Raw genomic sequence first — 17916 nt, 5'->3', positions numbered from 1 at the left:
GGGTAGCTTTAAGAGCGGCGGGAGGGTTTACTTACCCCTCCCGCCGCTTTCCCACTGTGGCGCCGTAATGTCAGTAGTAATTGGGGTGGCAGGATGCCTCCCTGCCACCCCTTCCCCGCTGCTGGTCTGCAAAAACTCCCAGTAATCCTTTGCGCACGTGCAAAGGATTACTGGGAGTTTCTGCAGACCAGCAGCGGGGAAGGGGAGGCAGGGAGGCATCCTGCCGCCCAATTACTACTGACATTACGGTGCCACAGCGGGAAAGCGGCGGGAGGGGTAAGTAAACCCTCCCGCCGCTCTTAAAGCTACACCCCACCCCCGATCTGAACCACCCAGGTCCGGACTGGTCTGGACCGGTCCGGAGGCCTTTTCAAAGGCCTCCAGACTGGTCCGGGCCCATCCCTAATTGTACATTCATCACCTTCCTGCTTCTCCCCCCGCTGCTTAAATTCATTGCTTCATATCAGCCCTGCTCCATTTCAGCTGTCCTAGCTCCTCAGCAGCAACTTTTATTGCCTATCAGTCTTGCTTCTCCACACATACTCTTCTTGCTCTTGTACAGCCTCTCCTATCCTTAAGCCCCATTTAAGCCTTTTCTGGAGCTACCTATATAGCCAAACCTTCACTCAGCCACACAATTCCTCCTGGTACTAAACCCAGTGAGGTTTTAGACACAGTCAAAATTGGAATTTCACTTCCCTCACAATCTATCTGCAAGCACTATTTTGCATATTTAATTCTCCTAGTGCTCACCACCATCAATGCTGCCAACATGGTAAAGCTCTCTTCACGTTACAATCAGTGTTCCCTCTAAAAGGGATTCCCAGATGTTGTTGACTACAACTCCCAGAATCCCCAGCTGCAATGGCTTTTGCTTGGGGATCAGGGGAGTTGTAGTCAATATCTGGGAATCCCTGTTAGAGGGAACACTGGTTACAATACAGACTTCACAATGCCCGGGTTATAATGCCCAAGAATCTCTGTATGCCATACAAGATTATAGCAGGATACTTTCAAAAGTGTTAACTAGACACTTTAGAAGTTCTAGCTAGGTGCTTTCAAGATCTGTGCTAATGAAACATTTGCTAACATGAGCATTTTGGAAAAAGTATTGCCTACTTTGGGAAAACTGCTGCAATAAGATGGTGCTTTCATCTTTGGTTTTCTTTTACATTGTTAATGATGCAAAGCTCTCAGATCAAAAGAAAAACCAGCGAACACTTACATACAACACTGAGGGAGGTCCAGAATTGTCAATCAGACACATTGTGTCTTACCGTAAACTCAGGAATTAGCATCAGGCACAACACATTGATAATTCTCAGCAACTCACTTTCTTATGGGGCTACTTATTTGTATGCATATAATTCCCTGTTGTTTTCATCTGTAAACAAGTTATTTCCAATCTGTTATGAGACAAAGTAGCAGGAGGAGTATTTATAAATCACTATTATTTACTCTCTCCATTAACCCGTGACTTATGTTAACAACAGAGGTAAGACTTCTGGCTCATAGTCGGATGCAGGCCATAAATTACCACTTACTACTACACGTTCACCACATACTTAATATGGTACATGTGCAATCATGTGGAGCCCTTAATCATCTGTTGTACCAGACCTAAAATATGAAGAAGCAGGAAATACAGTAAAAACAGTAGCATTGCAGACATAAAGAGACTTGATCTATGCATTTTTTAAAGGTGCAGGAGTCCTTTCAGTGAATGCATCTGACAACCTTATGCCTCTTTGGCTCTCTATGGGCTTCTGGCTTCCAAAGTTTCTTTGCCTGTCCAAACCTTTGATGCCAACTGCTCACAAACCCTTCTTTTTGTGAGACCAGGATGGACCTTCCCGTGAAGGGATGGGATGGGCCCGGCCTTCTTCATTGCTGCCCCGAAACTTTAGAATGAGTTCCCTGTTGAAACAGAGCTTCCCCATCTCTGACAGCTTTTAAAAGGGCTGTTAAGACACATTTATTCACTCACGCTTTTAAATAGGTTTATAGAATCTATTTTAATTGTTTTAATGTTTTAACTTTGTTTTAAATCTGTGTTATTTTATTGTAAACCATCCAAGAGGTGTGAGTTTTGGGCAGTATACAAATATGCTAGCAAAAGGGTGGAAGGAAGGAAGGAAAGAAGGAAGGAAGGGTACTGCCATTTGTAGAACTGGAATCAAAACCCAAATTCTGCAACTGGCTTCCCACAAAATCCTGAACTCCTTATTGGGACCCACAAAATTTTAATCAAATTTGTTGTATGGAACTCAAGAAAGTGCATTCATTCCCTTGATTTGTATGGAGCATAAGTAGCAGCTCCCAGGGGGCAGGGTGTGTGCTATCCCATCCCACAGTTTTAGCTAGCAGAATTTTGGGTTGAGTGCTCAAATTATTGGAGAGAGAAGCCTATACTGCTGCTGCACCAATTAGGGGTAGCAGGAACATTGGTGGACAGAGGAAAGGAAACTATAAAATATCTGCCCTCAAGACCTCCCTTTGCCACCACCAGCACAAGGAAAAGCTGGGGGTGGGGGGGAACTTTTCTGCCTGCCCTCTCCCACAGTCAGTGCCTCCAACAGTCATTGCCTCAGAGTTCCCACAGCCAGGAGTCATTGATACTATCAACTCAAGAACAGCAGCAGTAGCACCAGTAGTGCCAACACTAGTTTACTGGGGAGAGGACTCTAGAAAACCATCTGCCCTCAGTATTACCTTTTCTGCCACCAGCTTTCAGATGGAGCCCTATGATACTATCAACAGCACCTGGCATTCCAGATTTATTATTGTGAGGGCAAAAAGAATAAACCCGATTTTATTATTGTGAATTGCTTTGAGAACCATTAATGGTGAAAGACTGTATATACAGCAAAATTAGCAATAAGCAACATCACTACCAGAACAATCACGACCCCTCTCCTCACGGTGATCATAGCTAAAAGGACATCACTAATCTACAGTAGCTAAGGGGGTATCACAAAAAGATAAGACAGTCAGGTTCATTTAGCATCTCTGTTATTTGAGCACTGCTTGGGCAAAGTGCTATTAAACAATATATATTCAATATATATTTGGATTATAGAATCATTTATTCAAGAGGAGGAGGGGGAGGTCCTGTTATGTATTTCAAAACTAGCTTCTCCAGACTGATAAGCATTTTGTGAATTTTTTACAACTTCCTTTAAGCATCCCTTGCCTTGTCCCATGTGTGATGTAAGTACGCAATTACTGCTTGCTAATAGATTTCAAGTTCTCTGATTTGAACAAAGATGTGTTTACATATGCCTGTAAGGGGATATGTGGTTTCCTTGTTATTCCCCCACCCCACTTGCTTGCAGTCTCTCTGTTCTGGTCTTAAAGGTTTATGTTCCTTCATGACAAAATCTATCCTCACTTTCCATATTCTTCGTCCCTAAAACTAGCTTTCCTGAATTCAGCGAGCATGACTCCAGCAGTCACGATTAACAGTGAGAGTCATGTCAGCTTTTAAGTCTAGCATTTGAATCTTATGACAGCCTCTCCTTATAACATAGCTGCTGTGACATATGCTAATTTTTCAATAAGATTACTGCCACCAACTCATAAGTGTCCATTAAAATGTACCTCTATATTCCCATTCCATAATGACTGCTTTTAATGCAATTATGAAATAGAGTACATCTTAGGTGGATGCTAGAGACCAAACCTTTTTATGCTTGAGTAAGTGTCCTGGAAACAAAAATGTGTTTTATCCAAAGATTTTCCGGTGTTACTGATGAAATTTCTCTGGAAATAATGTATATACTATGTTAAGAGAAACCCAGCCCATTTATGTCTTCCCCATCTCAGCCCTACTGGTCTGCTTTTGCAGTGGTCAGTGATTGTGAGACCCTTGGTTTCATTTTCTTCAAGTGAGAAAAGTACAGTCACCAAAAGAAGAATGACTTATCAAGAAATTATTAAGTATGAATATGTACACACAAACCTGTACTAATTTGACTGAAACTGGTGAATGTCTATGCACATAATGCAAAAACTGAACTTTGCCAATACTTGTGTAGATGCACTCTCAACAGACCTAGATTTATCTATCTACTATGTTTGGGCAGTGTTTGTGGACAGTTAAGACAATAGAGAGATAAACATTTTGGGGTACCTTTCTATATTTTATTTAAGCTGATTTTAAGCAGCTTTTTAAATTTAGTGTAATCTCACTCAGTCTTAGGAAAGGGGCAACTTAAAAATCTGAATAGTTAAAATACTGATTTGAATCTGTTCTAATTTTATTCCTGCTAACTGGACAAAGTAACACTCCTTAAACATACCTGCCAACATTTCAGAATGAAAAAAAATGGACAAAACCCACCACCACCCCGGCCAGGCAGGAATTAACGCCTGTGCTTTGCGCAGCACAGAAAATCCCATCACCACACACACCTCACTGGACCCACACTCTTAAACCAGACCCTGTTCTGTGGGGATACTGATAATACAAACTGGAGAAGCAGCTCTGAAAAGCAAACTCTGCACTCTTGAACCAGACCCTAATGTAGGTATTATATCAATAATATGAACTGGAGAAGTAGCTTTGAAAGGCAAAGCCCACACTCTTAAATCAGACCCTATTCTGTAGGGACTACAATATAAACTGATGAAATCGCTCTGAAGCAAAGCAAAGTCAGTGTTTGCTCTCTCTCCCTCTGCCTCTATGAAATCAGACCCTGTAGGGATAATATAAACTTGAGAATAGAATAGTTTTGAAAAGCAAATTCTCTCTTAAACGAAATCAGACCCTATTCTGTAGGGAATATTAATTGGAGAAATAGCTCTGAAAAGCAAAGTCTGTGCTCTAAAAGTCTGTACTCGCATTTATTCTTTAAAAACTGGAGATAGCTCTGAAGAGCTAAGTCTGTGAAATCAGACCCAATAGGGTCAAGATATGCCTGAACTGCGGTTCAAAGCGTGGTTTGAGCACTTTGTAGAAAACAGGATTAGGAAATGTAAGAAAAAGGAGAGCAGGTGCTTACCTGCTTTCTGCCACCTCTTCCAGCTTCCTGCTAGGGCAGTGCTCATCCCCAAAAGCCCAGTGCACTGTCAGCATGCACATGGTGTCCGTGCATGAGCAGGCATCATTTGTGTGGTCAACAATACCATGCTGACCACACAAATGACTCTCGTGCCCACACCATGTGCGTGCTGATGGTGCACGGGGCTTTGGGGGATGTGCGCCATCCTAGCAGGAAGCTGGAAGGGGTGGTGGAGAGCACCTAAGAACCTGCTCTCCTTTTCCTTAAATTTCCTAATCCCATTTTCTACCAAGTGCTCAAACCACGCTTTGAACTGCAGTTCAGGCACATTCCTACTATAGGGACTAAACTGGAGAAGAAATAGCACTGAAAAGCAAATGTGCTCTCAAATAAAATCAGACCCTGTTCTGCAGGGAATATAGGAGGAATCACCCTGAAAAGCAAGGTCAACACTCTCTCTCTAAAAAAAAAAAAAGGGGCCCAGAAAACTGAAGAACTCAAGCGACAGCTCTCTCTGTCTCACAGTCTTCACACACTCAAACGCAGTGTACCTCATAGGCAAGGGTTTTATTGGGCCAGATCTGGCCATCCCCTGACACCTAGGAGAAGGGTCTCGGATGCCCATTGCCAGAGCCTCCTCCTCCAGCTCCGTCTGAGGCCGAGATCCTAGATCTCATCAGAAGTCTTGTGTGAGAGGGGACTTCGGGCTCTTGCAAGACTTCAACAAACGGAGCTGGAGGGGGGAGGAGGAGGTGGCAGGGAGAGGGTGGGAGGCGGCTGCTGCAAGGAGGGGAAATTGGATTTTTGCAGGCCTCCCCATGAATCTGGGAACCACAACAAAAACCATGGCTGTCCCAGGAGAAATGGGGCAGTTGACAGGTACGTCTACAGTGGCAGTTCACTTATATTTATCAGAGGAAGAGCAACTGTCCCTACTCAGCCCCAGCACAACATTCCTCTAGTGGCTGTTGCTGGTCTCATGGTTGATCTGATTTAAATCAAACTAGCTTAACCTGTGCAGAGCATCTGCACACTAGTACTTGATTGCTCCCCTCACCCCCTGCCACAGCCCCCCTCACCTCAGCAATCTCTCCACCCTCACCTGAGCTGCACTCCTGGTCCTCCTTCTCCATCTGGTTGCTTCCATTCCCCTCACCCCCTTGGTCACTCCTCTGTCCCTTTACAACACCTCTCTCACCCTTCTTGGTTGCGGCTGCAGCGTTGCTGGTGCCTACTCGTCAAGCTGTAGCTCCCTATACCCAGAGACCTCCCCACTCTCACCCAAGCCCCGCTCCTGCTCCTCCCCACAGGAGCAGCAGCGGTTGACTAGGCCCTTCCTCGCTGTTGCCACCGCCATGGCCACTCATTCCCCTCAGGCTGCTGACAGGCCCAGGCCTGTCCCTTGCCTGCCTCCCTCCACCAATGGCCTCAGTAGCCCCAAACAGCAGCAGTGGTTGACTGGGCCGTTCCTTGCTGCCATTAGGCGCTGCCACGGCAACTCATTCCCCTCAGGCTGCTGACAGGCTTGGGCCCGTCTCTCGCCCTTCCTTCTTTCTCTCTTCTCTTCCCTTCTTTTTCTCTCTTTTTCTCTCTCCTCCACTCACTCTTCCCTTCCTACTTCTCTCTCTCTCTCTCTCTGAGTAAACAGATCTTGTTCATCTTGTTTCCTCATCTAATTCACACAACGGCAGCCTCCTTCTCCTGAAGGGGCTCTTTTCTCCCTCACGACCCCTCTTTTCGCAGACCCCTGTCCACTATCCTTTTATATATAGATAGATTCCTTTCCTCTACAATCAAGAACATCTTACGACAAGTAAAAGTTGCATTCCAGCTGACCTTAACCATCACAGGCTCCTCCTCCCTATCTACCTATGGAATCTCCACAGCCCAATCACCACATGCTTCTGCTTGTGAACTCTTGTGAGATTAGCCACGCACAGGATTAGCCACAGGTACGCCTTAGATAATTATATATAGATAGATGGATTTAAACCACTTCACAGAGGGACTCAATTTTACTTATTTGAATCAAAATTCAAATCACTAGCCAGGAAGATTCTGCTTAATCATCGTTTTCTAGAAAAAGTACATTCTTGTTGTCTAATATAATTTTAATACATATTCAGGGATAGGTATAGGTTTCATTTTTAGAAGGTAAGTGCACACTTTAATGGGTGTACACATCTCATAACGCTGTGTCATTCGGGCAACCAGGCCTTGCATTTCTTTGTTGCATTGTTTGCATTTTGCACACATGCCTGTCTTATCCAAAGATACGGGAACTTCATTAAAATATTCCCAAATAGGGTCTCTCTTATGGCCAGCTGCCATGATAGGCATGTCCTTTCTACAACGGAAGATACATTTGGAAAAGGTTTCCTCAGGAATGCATGAATGCATTCTGTTCATTTCTGGTTTCACTTTCTATTCCCCGGCCCTATCCCTTTCATTTAAATCCAGACTACTACTCCTCGCTCAGATCTACTCCATCCCCCCAAATTCTCTATTCATTTATTGGCCTTCTTTAGCCTGATTCAGATATTCTTCTGTACAAATGTAGAGATGTCTGTACACTCGTACACATTTGTGTGAATTACTGTACCTGGGTTAATTTTAAAAGTGAACCTGGATAAAGGCCATTCAAACGCATGGTACAGATAGGAAGTGTATAGATGTACCTGTATTCAATATAACATGTGAATGACCATACCTGTGTACAGATCTGTACCTGTGCACACTGTAGACCCATATGAGTGTTGAACGTAATGTGTGAATGGACCTAATGTCTTTGTACTTTTTGTGGGGGGCAAGGGCATGACTCTGTGCGTGGGCACTTGCAGACTAGGACTGATCACGTCTGTTATATCTCATCCCCATATACATGTTAACATGTTCATAGAATATAATTAGAAGTTTGATTAACATGTATGATTGTATATTTGAGCCATCTAAGCCAGTGACCAACCACATCTTAAATAATTGTACTGTGTAAAGTAATACTTTCTTTTGTCTGTCCTGAATCTACTGCAATTTTAGCGCAGAAATGAAATGAAACAACCCCAGGCAATCTGGACAGAAGAGTCTCACGCATTTCACTAGTTCAGACAGCAGTCAGCTTTTGTCTAGTTATGAATACGGCTCATTTAGAATTTTCTAATTGAAATGAGAGCTCAATGCACCATTTTACCCCTGAAGAGCCATCATCTATAGGCTTGCAAATAAAGTAATAACTGTATAACCTAGTTCTATGAATCATATACCCTGTGTCTGACATTTGATTTTCTGACAGCCTGTAATAATTAGAGGAAATGCTGAGCACGACAAGGGATGGCATACAAAACAACTTTCAAACTTACGTAAAAATGAACTCAAGTAGAATAAAAGTCAGCCACTGCACGAACAAGACTCCTCTGGATCCCTACATTTTATACAAGGTTATCTCCTATAGATTTTTATTCTTATTTTAAACTACACTTCTAGTTTTGCCCTTGGGATCAGTTATTGCTCTTCCTTGGTTTCTTTTGCTAAAGAGCATCTGTAGTGATCAGACTCCCCTCCTGCTAAAGAGTTAACCGGAAGTGAACCCTATCTTGACTGTCAGGCTGGTGAAGTCCAATCAGCACACCAGGTGGGTGGGACCTAGAGAGCTGTTGCCAGGAAGAGGGGAGTTCTTTGTTAGAAAGCATTACTCTCTGGCCAGCCTCTGTCTGAAATATGCTTGGCAGGTACCAGAGATAGGGCCTCTTCAGTGGTAGTACCATGCCAGTTCAATTACCTTCCATGAAAGATACCTTATTTTAAGGTAGTTTCTTTACCACTTTGTTATTCCTGGCCTCTACTAGCTTTTTATTATGCCCGTCCCCATTTATTAGCCTGATCTTCTATTCCCCCCCACCATTTTTTAAAAAGGATATATAAAAAAGAAAAGAATACAGAATGCGGGGGGGGGGGGGAGAGTACACAAGTACAGTAAATAACATCTCGTATATGTTTTTGTACATCAAACCGGGAAACAACACTCTGTCATATCAACATCTCCTCCTAACTGCACATATTCTAATTAGAACTTTCAACCACCAACCTTAAATGTTCAAACAGAACATCCAACTGAATAACTAAATATCAAAATTAAAAGAGACTCACTCAAGGATTTATTAGCAGTGAAAATCCAAATCTTGGATGAGGTATCTGACCCTGTGACAGATTATAGCGTAGAAAAGGTTCCCAAGTAAAGCCAAATTTATCTTCTGATTTATTTTTTATATATGAAGTAATCCTAGCCATCGAAGTGTATTCCCAAAGTTTAAGATGCCACTCCTCTAGCGTTGGTAACAAATGAGTTTTCCAATAAGAAACATAAAGAATTCTAGCCACAGTTATCATGTATAAAAACAACATATATTCTGCAGGGATATAAGGCTTAGTAATATTTAACATAAAAATCTCTTGAGAAAAATGAAAATCTATTTTTAATACTTGTTCCATCTTTCTGTGAATTAACTTCCAAAATTTCTGAGCTTTAGTGATCTGATCTTCTTTCTTATTGTTTTTTTAAGACCAAGTTGAAAGTCCACCCCTTTTGCTACTGACAAGAGATGAGGAACCATTTCAGCAGTTTTCGGGGGGTGGACAAATTTCAGACTTGCCATAGTCCAGTTAAGAGTAGAAAATGCACACACAGGTTTATGTAACACAATTAATTAAGCTCAACATCCTGCATATGTACTCTTATTTAAAAACACTAGAAATGTCTTGCCAGATCAGATGATAGGCTAGCCCAGCTGAATTTAGGAGGTGCATCAGAAATTGGTCAGTAGTACTGAGCAAATACAAGCCAACCGGAAAGTACTGAGCTAATTTGCATATGCAAAATTATTTTCAAGCTATTATGCAAATTAGGCACCTGGATTTGGAAAGCCAGAATATGGCAACCCTATCCACTAGAAGATGATGATCTACCATCTGTCTATCCCTGCTTTAAATTGTATTTTACAACTGAAGTTAAAGCAAAACAATTCTTAAATTAAAATTGACCCTCTTACATGAATTGACTGTGTACATACCAACAATTCAACATTAACTGAAAGCTTGGATTTCCCAAACCATCCATTGCTGCATTGCAACAATCAAATTCTAACTACCTCCTGGCAATTTTCTGTATGATGACATACATAAGAATAATACACAAAAATTCTTACAATACAGTCACACAAAGGAACAAACATCTCTGTAGAGCAGTAATATCTCCATATATAAAACCCTGTAAGCTAACTAGCAGATGCCACTTGGAAACTAACACGAGCCATGGGGCAGGTAGTTTTACATCCTCCCCTCCCCGCCCAAACCCTTTCTGATTATGGGGATTTTGGAAGAGTTAAAAGATTCTTGAGGGAGGGGAAATAATCCTGTTGCCAATGCCAATGGGCCAACACTTCCAGGTCTTGAATCAGCTCTAGTACCTTATTTACCCAACTACAAGATGACTCTAAATTTAAGATAAGACCCTTAAAAATAGAGGTATAATACAGGTTATAGCTATATTTACCCCAAAAGGAAGAGGACTCTGAATTTAAGATGAGCCCTTGTTTTCTAACATCAAAGAACTGGGGGGGGGGGGCTAGTCTTGGTTCAGGAAAATACAGTCGTTACACATGACTAGTTGCTTCAAAACACAGATAGAAATCTATATGTATATATGGGTATATTTGGATCCCACTTAAAGTAATGTAACATGGATAAATGAAAACTGCATTCAGACGTACATACAGGACATTCTGTCTTGCTTTGCTGTGCTACAATAAAATTGCGACAAACAAGACAGACAACGTCCTCACTGCAGGTAAGATATACTCCCTCCTTTCCCCTACCAACACCAATTTAAACTGAAGAAAAAGCACATTTTTCCTCAGTAAAATTCAAATCAGATTAGCTATGTGGTACCATGTCATAAATACACATTCTACAAGATATCTGAATGGCCCTGATCATTGGGCTTCTCAGAGGCATCTGGTGGGCCACTGTGTGAAACAGGATGCTGGACTAGATAGACCTTGGGCCTAATCCGGCAGGGCTGTTCTTATGTTCTTGCCACACACAAAGCCCAATGACATCAGAGGAGCAGGTGGAAAATGAAAATTTCAAATAGCTATGAAGAACAGCTATAAAAAGCTACCATATAAAGTGAGGAGGGTTTCATATTATTGAGAAGCCCCCCTTTCACTTGAACAATTGCAAGACAAACATCTGGCATAGCTCTAATAGAAATACAATTATTAAACATTTTTGCTGAGATCTAAAAGAACTATGCACACCATATCTGAATGCATGGTGGTCTTATCTATTTTGGCATAGCGGTTTCTGCCCAACCTCTCTCCCTCCTGCATAATAAGATACTTCTGAAATTCAGAGGAGATACCAGTACTCCTTACCATTGCTTATTTCAGGTAAGTCAAATTTGGTGAAATCCCACCACTGAAGCCGGTAGGTGGTATTGGCAATATTGCTGGCCACAGCAGACTGTCCATCACCAATCACAGCCCCTAGAGACAAAGAAAGAGGGGGGAAAGGCAATCAAATTAATCACTCTGCTCCTAAGAACAGAAACAATAGACACTATTTAGCAGATGAAATACAGAGCCTTCAGGGCCCAAGTCCCAGTTTCTTGATTCCTTGGCAAAATCAAAGAGGCAAGTCAGAGGTAGCACTGAAGCCAAAGAAAAGGTCAGATATGACTAAGAAAAACGATCAAGTGATAACATCAATAGGAGGTTGTAGCTAAAGATGGTAAACAATAATAAATCCTGTGGATGGCACAGAAGTGTCATGATCCTGGAATAATGAAGAAGTTAAATACAAATTACATAATCAGCAGCTTCAATATATCATGTTGCACTAAAATCAAGAGAACTGGGCTAATGCAGTGTTATGCTAACACAGCGTAATGTTTGTTCTGGTCTTCTAATAGCAAAATCGATCTGTGCTGGTGCCAATGTCAATTAAGCCTAACCACTGTAAACCTCCACTATCCCTAAGATTTTGACTGGATGCCAGAAATAATCAAGTAGTTCTACTTCTTGATAAAATTTTCTAAAGAATCTACTGCTACTTGTGGTAGTAGACAGAGCATCAGGTTAAGGGGGGAAATAACTACACTAAATGAGAGACAGCAATTCTGATGCTTACTAATACAGAGATGAAGCATGTTTAATCCTTTTCTTTATGTACTTTGTTTCAGCTAAACAGACAGGGTAAGTAAAGCAAAGTGTGTCATCAAGTTGGTGTCGACTCCAGGCTCCAACAGAGCCCTGTGGTTTTCTTTGGTAGAATACAGAGGGGTTTACCATTGCCTCCTCCCATGCAGTATGAGATGATGCCTTTCAGCATCTTCCTATATCGCTGCTGCCCGATATATTAACATGGGGGATTCAAACTGGCAACTTTCTGCTTGTTAGTCAAGCATTTCCCTGCTGCACCACTTAAGGTGAAACAGACAGTATACTCCAGTGGCAATATGGGACATGTAGTGGATTAAAGCCTTTGTCTCAGAGCAAGCTCACATGAGGGAAAGAAATGCTGAATCATCCCTGCTTGAGCTGCCTGGCTAGGCTTCTCCTAAAACTATTCTATATTCCTGGTAGGTTTAAAATGCTGCCACCAAGCACCCTAAAACTTGCAGAGAACCAGACTAGTGCATTGGATGCTGTAATTCCAAGGTCCCTCTGTAACTGGGTATTGGGCAAATACAAAAATCCTCCATGTGCAAGCACACACGTGGTGAGAAAACTGATAGCTTCTAACAGTATGTGGACATGATTGCACCAGAGAACTCCCCCCTTCCACCCCTCCTTTTCCTGAGTTAAAAACCAACTTGGAGAGTTTTGTAAAAAGAAAAGACTTTTAGAAAACACTTTCATTCAGTTACTGCAGAATGCTTCCGTCTGAGGCTTTCTAGCTTTCTTAGATATAGTTAAGAATACTTAGTAGATTACAAAAATAGGTTGTCTTGGCCACGTTTAAATATATATAGAGTCGTTTGCAATGCCCTATGTAGGATGGGCATAGGCTAGTGTTTCTTATTTCAATTACGTTGCAGATAAACTATAATAAAACAGTATCAGGAATATGCAAAACACACACACCAAAGAAATATATGCTTCTAACACAAAGTCCGACTAAGCAAACTTTCCCCTAAATTAATCTTCCCAAAGCCAAAGCCCAGGCTTCCTTTTTCTTGAAATCACCAAACTCCAGATGAGAATTCAAGCTTCCTGCCTTCCTATCTTTCAAGGATCTGCAGAGTCATTCTCCTGAAGCCAGCCTCCATGGCCGCATGTTTTTCTCTAACCAAGAAACTTTCTTCTTCCTCACAATAGCTCTCTAGGTTGCACCCACCTGGTGTGCTGTTTGGCTGAGCCCTGGAGTTCACCAGCCTGTCAGTCATGAAAGGGTTCACGTCTGGTTTACTCTTTGGTGGAGGCAAATCTGATCACTACAGGACACAATTCTGATTCCTCAACCAACAGCAGTATGAGATACCAATCCCTAGTAAGCCAATGCCACATTTAAGTTATTGGTGATCTCAAGCTTTATACTTGCTTGGCTCATAATACAACCAAGGCTGAAATAGTTGTCCAGCTCCTAATATTTTGTGTACTGTATTACAAACCGAAACACAATTCCCTATCTCTAGCTCACATTGAGTTAGTATTCCGTACCTCCTCTTATAGCAAAACTGAGAAATGTAGCTTTCCAGGGCACCCAAGTGCATATACTATGGACATTAGGCACTCAAGAAAATACACATCCCAGCGTAGGGATGTGCATGGCTCTGAACCTGTTCGGACGGGCACGGGGTGTGTGTGTGTAGCTTTAAGGGCGGGGTGGTAGTACTTCCCCCCCCCGCCGCTCTTCCCCCTCCGACACTGTGATTTTAGATGAAGATTCTGGGGCGGCAGCGTTCCTCCCTGCCGCCCCTGCCCCCGTCGTTAGCCTGCAAGTGCCAAAGTAAGGATCACGTATGCGCCCATTCTGCCGCACATGCGCACCTGCCGCCGCGCACATGCTCCACTGACGTCACACATCGACGTGTGACGTCAGTGGAGCACACGCGCCGCGGCAGAACAGGCACATGCGTGATCCTTACTTTGGCACTTGCAGGCTAACGACGGGGGCAGGGGCGGCAGGGAGGAACGCTGCCGCCCCAGAATCTTCATCTAAAATCACAGCGCCAGAGGGGGAAGAGTGGCGGGGGGGTAAGTACCACCCCCGCCCTTAAAGCTACAACCCCCCTCCATGCCGGACCGCCGGACCGGCTCCGTACCGGACCAGTTCAGAGGCCTCCAGCATGGCCTCCGAACCGGTCCGGGCACATCCCTATCCCAGGGCTTTTCGCTTGTGGGATGAAGATGAGCAGTATGTTGCCTCATGTCTAAAATAGAGACTTAAGTCCCCTGGAGAGCTACATTTTTTAAGCTCCTTGGTGTCTAGGATGCTACCATGGCAGTGTTTTAGGTACCAGGAGGCCTTGCAAAGGTTTCCAAAACCTCTTTACCCTCTCATATAAGCTTGGGAAAAGTGGGAAGAGGCAGAACAGCATTTCAGAAAGACTGGGGTCATAGGAGATAGGTGTGGTGGTGTTTTGTACAATGGGGTTCTAATTTGGAATTGAACTCAGGAAAGAAACAAAGCAACTTCCTAATTCTTTTTGGGAAACAGCTCAGTTTGCTTGGCCCAATTCTTAAACAAGCAGAGTTTATTCATCACAAATCAACACAACACACAGAAAATAACTACAGGCCAATGACACAGTGAGGATTCTCTTAACTGGTTTCCTGGTAAGCAAAGGTATAGGTTCAATACCAATCCATTGAGGACAGAGGAAGTGGAAGAACATATGCAGGAAACTTGAATAAGTTTATTTTAAGACAGTAAAATAACCCAGCCTGCCAATTTAGCTACCCCATTACTGACTCTAGAACGTCCTTACTCTTGGGAATCTATTCCTTTTCTGACATATTGTAGAACACCATCTGTCATATGACGTACTCTGTCTACAGATTCTATATCCGGAAATATTTGTATCCCAGCTATTTCTATTATTCCAACAAATGTGGAACCATGAATGAATATTCACCCACCTTGGCTTTGATGTCTCCAGTGTTTGCATATAAATAAGTTTCTTTAGATACAGCGGACCACATTATTTAGATAATCCGACTCAAAGAGCTTGTAGGAGAGTGGGGTCTGCATCTGGAATGGTCCTGGATTTTCTTTTTAATATCATGGCACATTCACTGGATTGTTTGTGATGCCAGATCAGCTGCCTTGCAGGTTAATCTGGCATTCTGCAATGTCTAGTTTTGTCAGAGATACTGTTTAACGTTTAATGAAACCATTTGTGGGGAGAGAGAGAGAGAGGATGAGGTTTTGGAATTAGTGTTATCACAGTAATGACACTCAGCTCTGCATTTTGTTATCTGCCAAGGGCCCCAAGACCCTCAGAAGAGTCCACTGCTGATCACCAAGATCACTGTTGTGCCCACAACATTTGTGTTCAGTTGTTCTATTCCTACAGAGTGCATTGCACTGTTAGTAATTATTGTCTGAGTATTCTTTTAAATCTTGCTTTACTATTATTGGAATTATTTCAGAGTCATTTTGTTAAAAGCTGCCTTGAGCTTGAAGAGTTTGGATATGCATATTTTTAAAAACAGTAATACTTTGTTTCTGTAAATGCTTATGTGCTTAATTTTTATTTTTAATACTTTATGCTGTTTTGATTGGTTCTCATATGTTTTTCATCAGCAGCTTTTACCCATTATTTACTTTGAGACCAAGGAGCATTTGATATAGGCTCTCCTTGCACCAAAACATTCCCTGGTACCCAATATATCCAAACCATCTTCATGCCATTACTATCTCAGTGACCTCTCCAAAACTGTATACAGCTCGATCAGTGTATAGTAAAGTGTGCCATCAAGTCAATTTAGACTCCTGACACCCCCTGTGGTTTTCTTTGGTAGTATACAGGAGGGGTTTACCATTGCCTCCTCCCACACAGTATGAGATGATGCCTTTCAGCATCTTCCTATATTGCTGCTGCCCAATATAGGTGTTTCCCATAGTCTAGGAAACATGCCAGTGGGATTCGAACCAGCAACCTTCTGCTTGTTAGTCAAGCATTTCCCTGCTGCACCACTTAAGGTGATACATGGCACTTTACAGAGACTTCTATAGTTAAGAATAGAGATCCTGTCCCCAGGAATTTACCATCTAAAATTGTCAACAGGAGAGATGGGGGGAATAGAGGGAGGAATAGAAGAATGAGGGTAAATTAAGGGGATACACTGAAGGCCACATGGTAAAGGTGTGTTTTGATGAGTGATTTGAAAGAAGGAAGACACACACCACACCACAGATCTCAGACTCTGGGAAGCTAGCACCTCATTAAAATATTCTTAGGAAAGTGAACATTATATTTCAATCATTCTATTATTTAAAGGAGCTACAGAAGACACTGCAGCAACAATACTGAATGAAGACACTGTACGTAATTCAGGTTGTGAGATATGCCAGACAGTCCAATTGTTTTGGCAGATGATTCAAGTTTGCTATGCACTGGTAGGCACAACAACCACATACAAGGTGAAGAAGGCTAGCTGTCTACGTTCTTTCAGTTCTTTTCTCCCTTTGGCCTCCACTTATCAAAGCCTAGCAAGAAAGTGCAGTACTATGGGGGAAAAAGAAAGGTTGCCAGGGGTGTGGGGGGGGGGGAACTGCAATACTCTTAGAATAAAAAAGGAAGTCCCTGAAAATGCAACTGTCAGCCCCTTTGCACAGATGAACTGTCTAATTCAAGGCCCCCCGCCACCGATGATTCCACAACACTCTCAAGACATTCTCTGAGCAAAAACAGATAATGTGCTCTACCAAGACAGTCCTCCAGTAGACAACTTCTCTCCACTATGCATTGCTTCATCTATCTAGTTCTTTCATTTCCTCTTGCAAGTTATGCAGAGAGAGTACCAATACAAGAACTTACAATTACCCCATGTATGCCCAGAAACACTCCTCCATGTCTCTATATAGAACACATGGTGTGTATTAACACAAATCATAGGATAAGTGCTGACAGCAAATACTGAAAGTGATCAGCAGCAGTATTCCAGCACCAAAGGAGAAAAAGAACAAATACAGTCATCCCTTGCCAACCGCGAGGGTTCCATTCCAGAAAAACCCTGCAGTTGGCAAGGCATTAAAGTCTATGAGAAAAGGGGGGTTATGGGAACCGCAACTGCAAAAACACTGAAAAAATAAAGAAAAAATGCTTTTTAAAAATCAGGAAAATGACCCAAAATCCCTTAATATCGCCAAGAGTCACCAAGAGGAATGAGCAGGTTGAAACTCTGGAAATGTTTTGAACCCGCCCACCCCACCCCACCCCACCCCACCAAAAGCCCTACACTCAAATGCACTTTAAATCAGCAAGGGTCACCAAGAGTCATCCTGAGCCCACCCAATCACTAAAAAGACCCACCCCAAAACACTAAAATACCTCATCAACCGCAGATATTTGGGTTGTGGTTGGCAAGACCAGTCACAATATTTCAGTCGCATATACTTGAAATTGCAGTTGGTAAATCTGCAGTTGGCAAGGGATGGCTGCAGCAAGAAGGCTGCGGCAGAATATCCTCCACCCCTATTTGCAGCATTTATCTGTGCTACCCCATAACAAAAAAGAGAAAAAGGAGAAACTTGTAAATCATTGCTGCTTGGCTGTACTTAATCTGGCCCTCTGTGCTATCTCAGCAAATGGCCATTTTAAAATTTCTCTCTTGCATAACATGGCAACTACCTAGTAGATCAGGCCTGCTCAACTTAGGCCCCCCAAATGTTTTTGGACTACAACTCCCAC

General features: G+C 42.6%; 1 protein-coding gene across 7 annotated transcripts in view; it reads right to left on the bottom strand.

Moving 5' to 3' along the window:
• The window catches only part of AMBRA1 (autophagy and beclin 1 regulator 1), a 271553-nt gene that overhangs the window by 80725 nt on the left and 172912 nt on the right, over positions 1-17916 (bottom strand). For all 7 annotated transcript variants that reach the window (XM_053275343.1, XM_053275350.1, XM_053275336.1 and 4 more), the window contains one exon: positions 11432-11542. In XM_053275343.1, the coding sequence (XP_053131318.1) occupies positions 11432-11542 (111 nt within the window). The remainder of the gene's footprint in view (positions 1-11431; positions 11543-17916) is intronic.

Source organism: Hemicordylus capensis, chromosome 1, assembly GCF_027244095.1.
Source record: "Hemicordylus capensis ecotype Gifberg chromosome 1, rHemCap1.1.pri, whole genome shotgun sequence".
NCBI lineage: Eukaryota > Metazoa > Chordata > Lepidosauria > Squamata > Cordylidae > Hemicordylus > Hemicordylus capensis.
The sequence above is the reverse complement of the archived record's forward strand: the minus strand, read 5'-3'. Positions and strand labels throughout refer to the sequence as shown.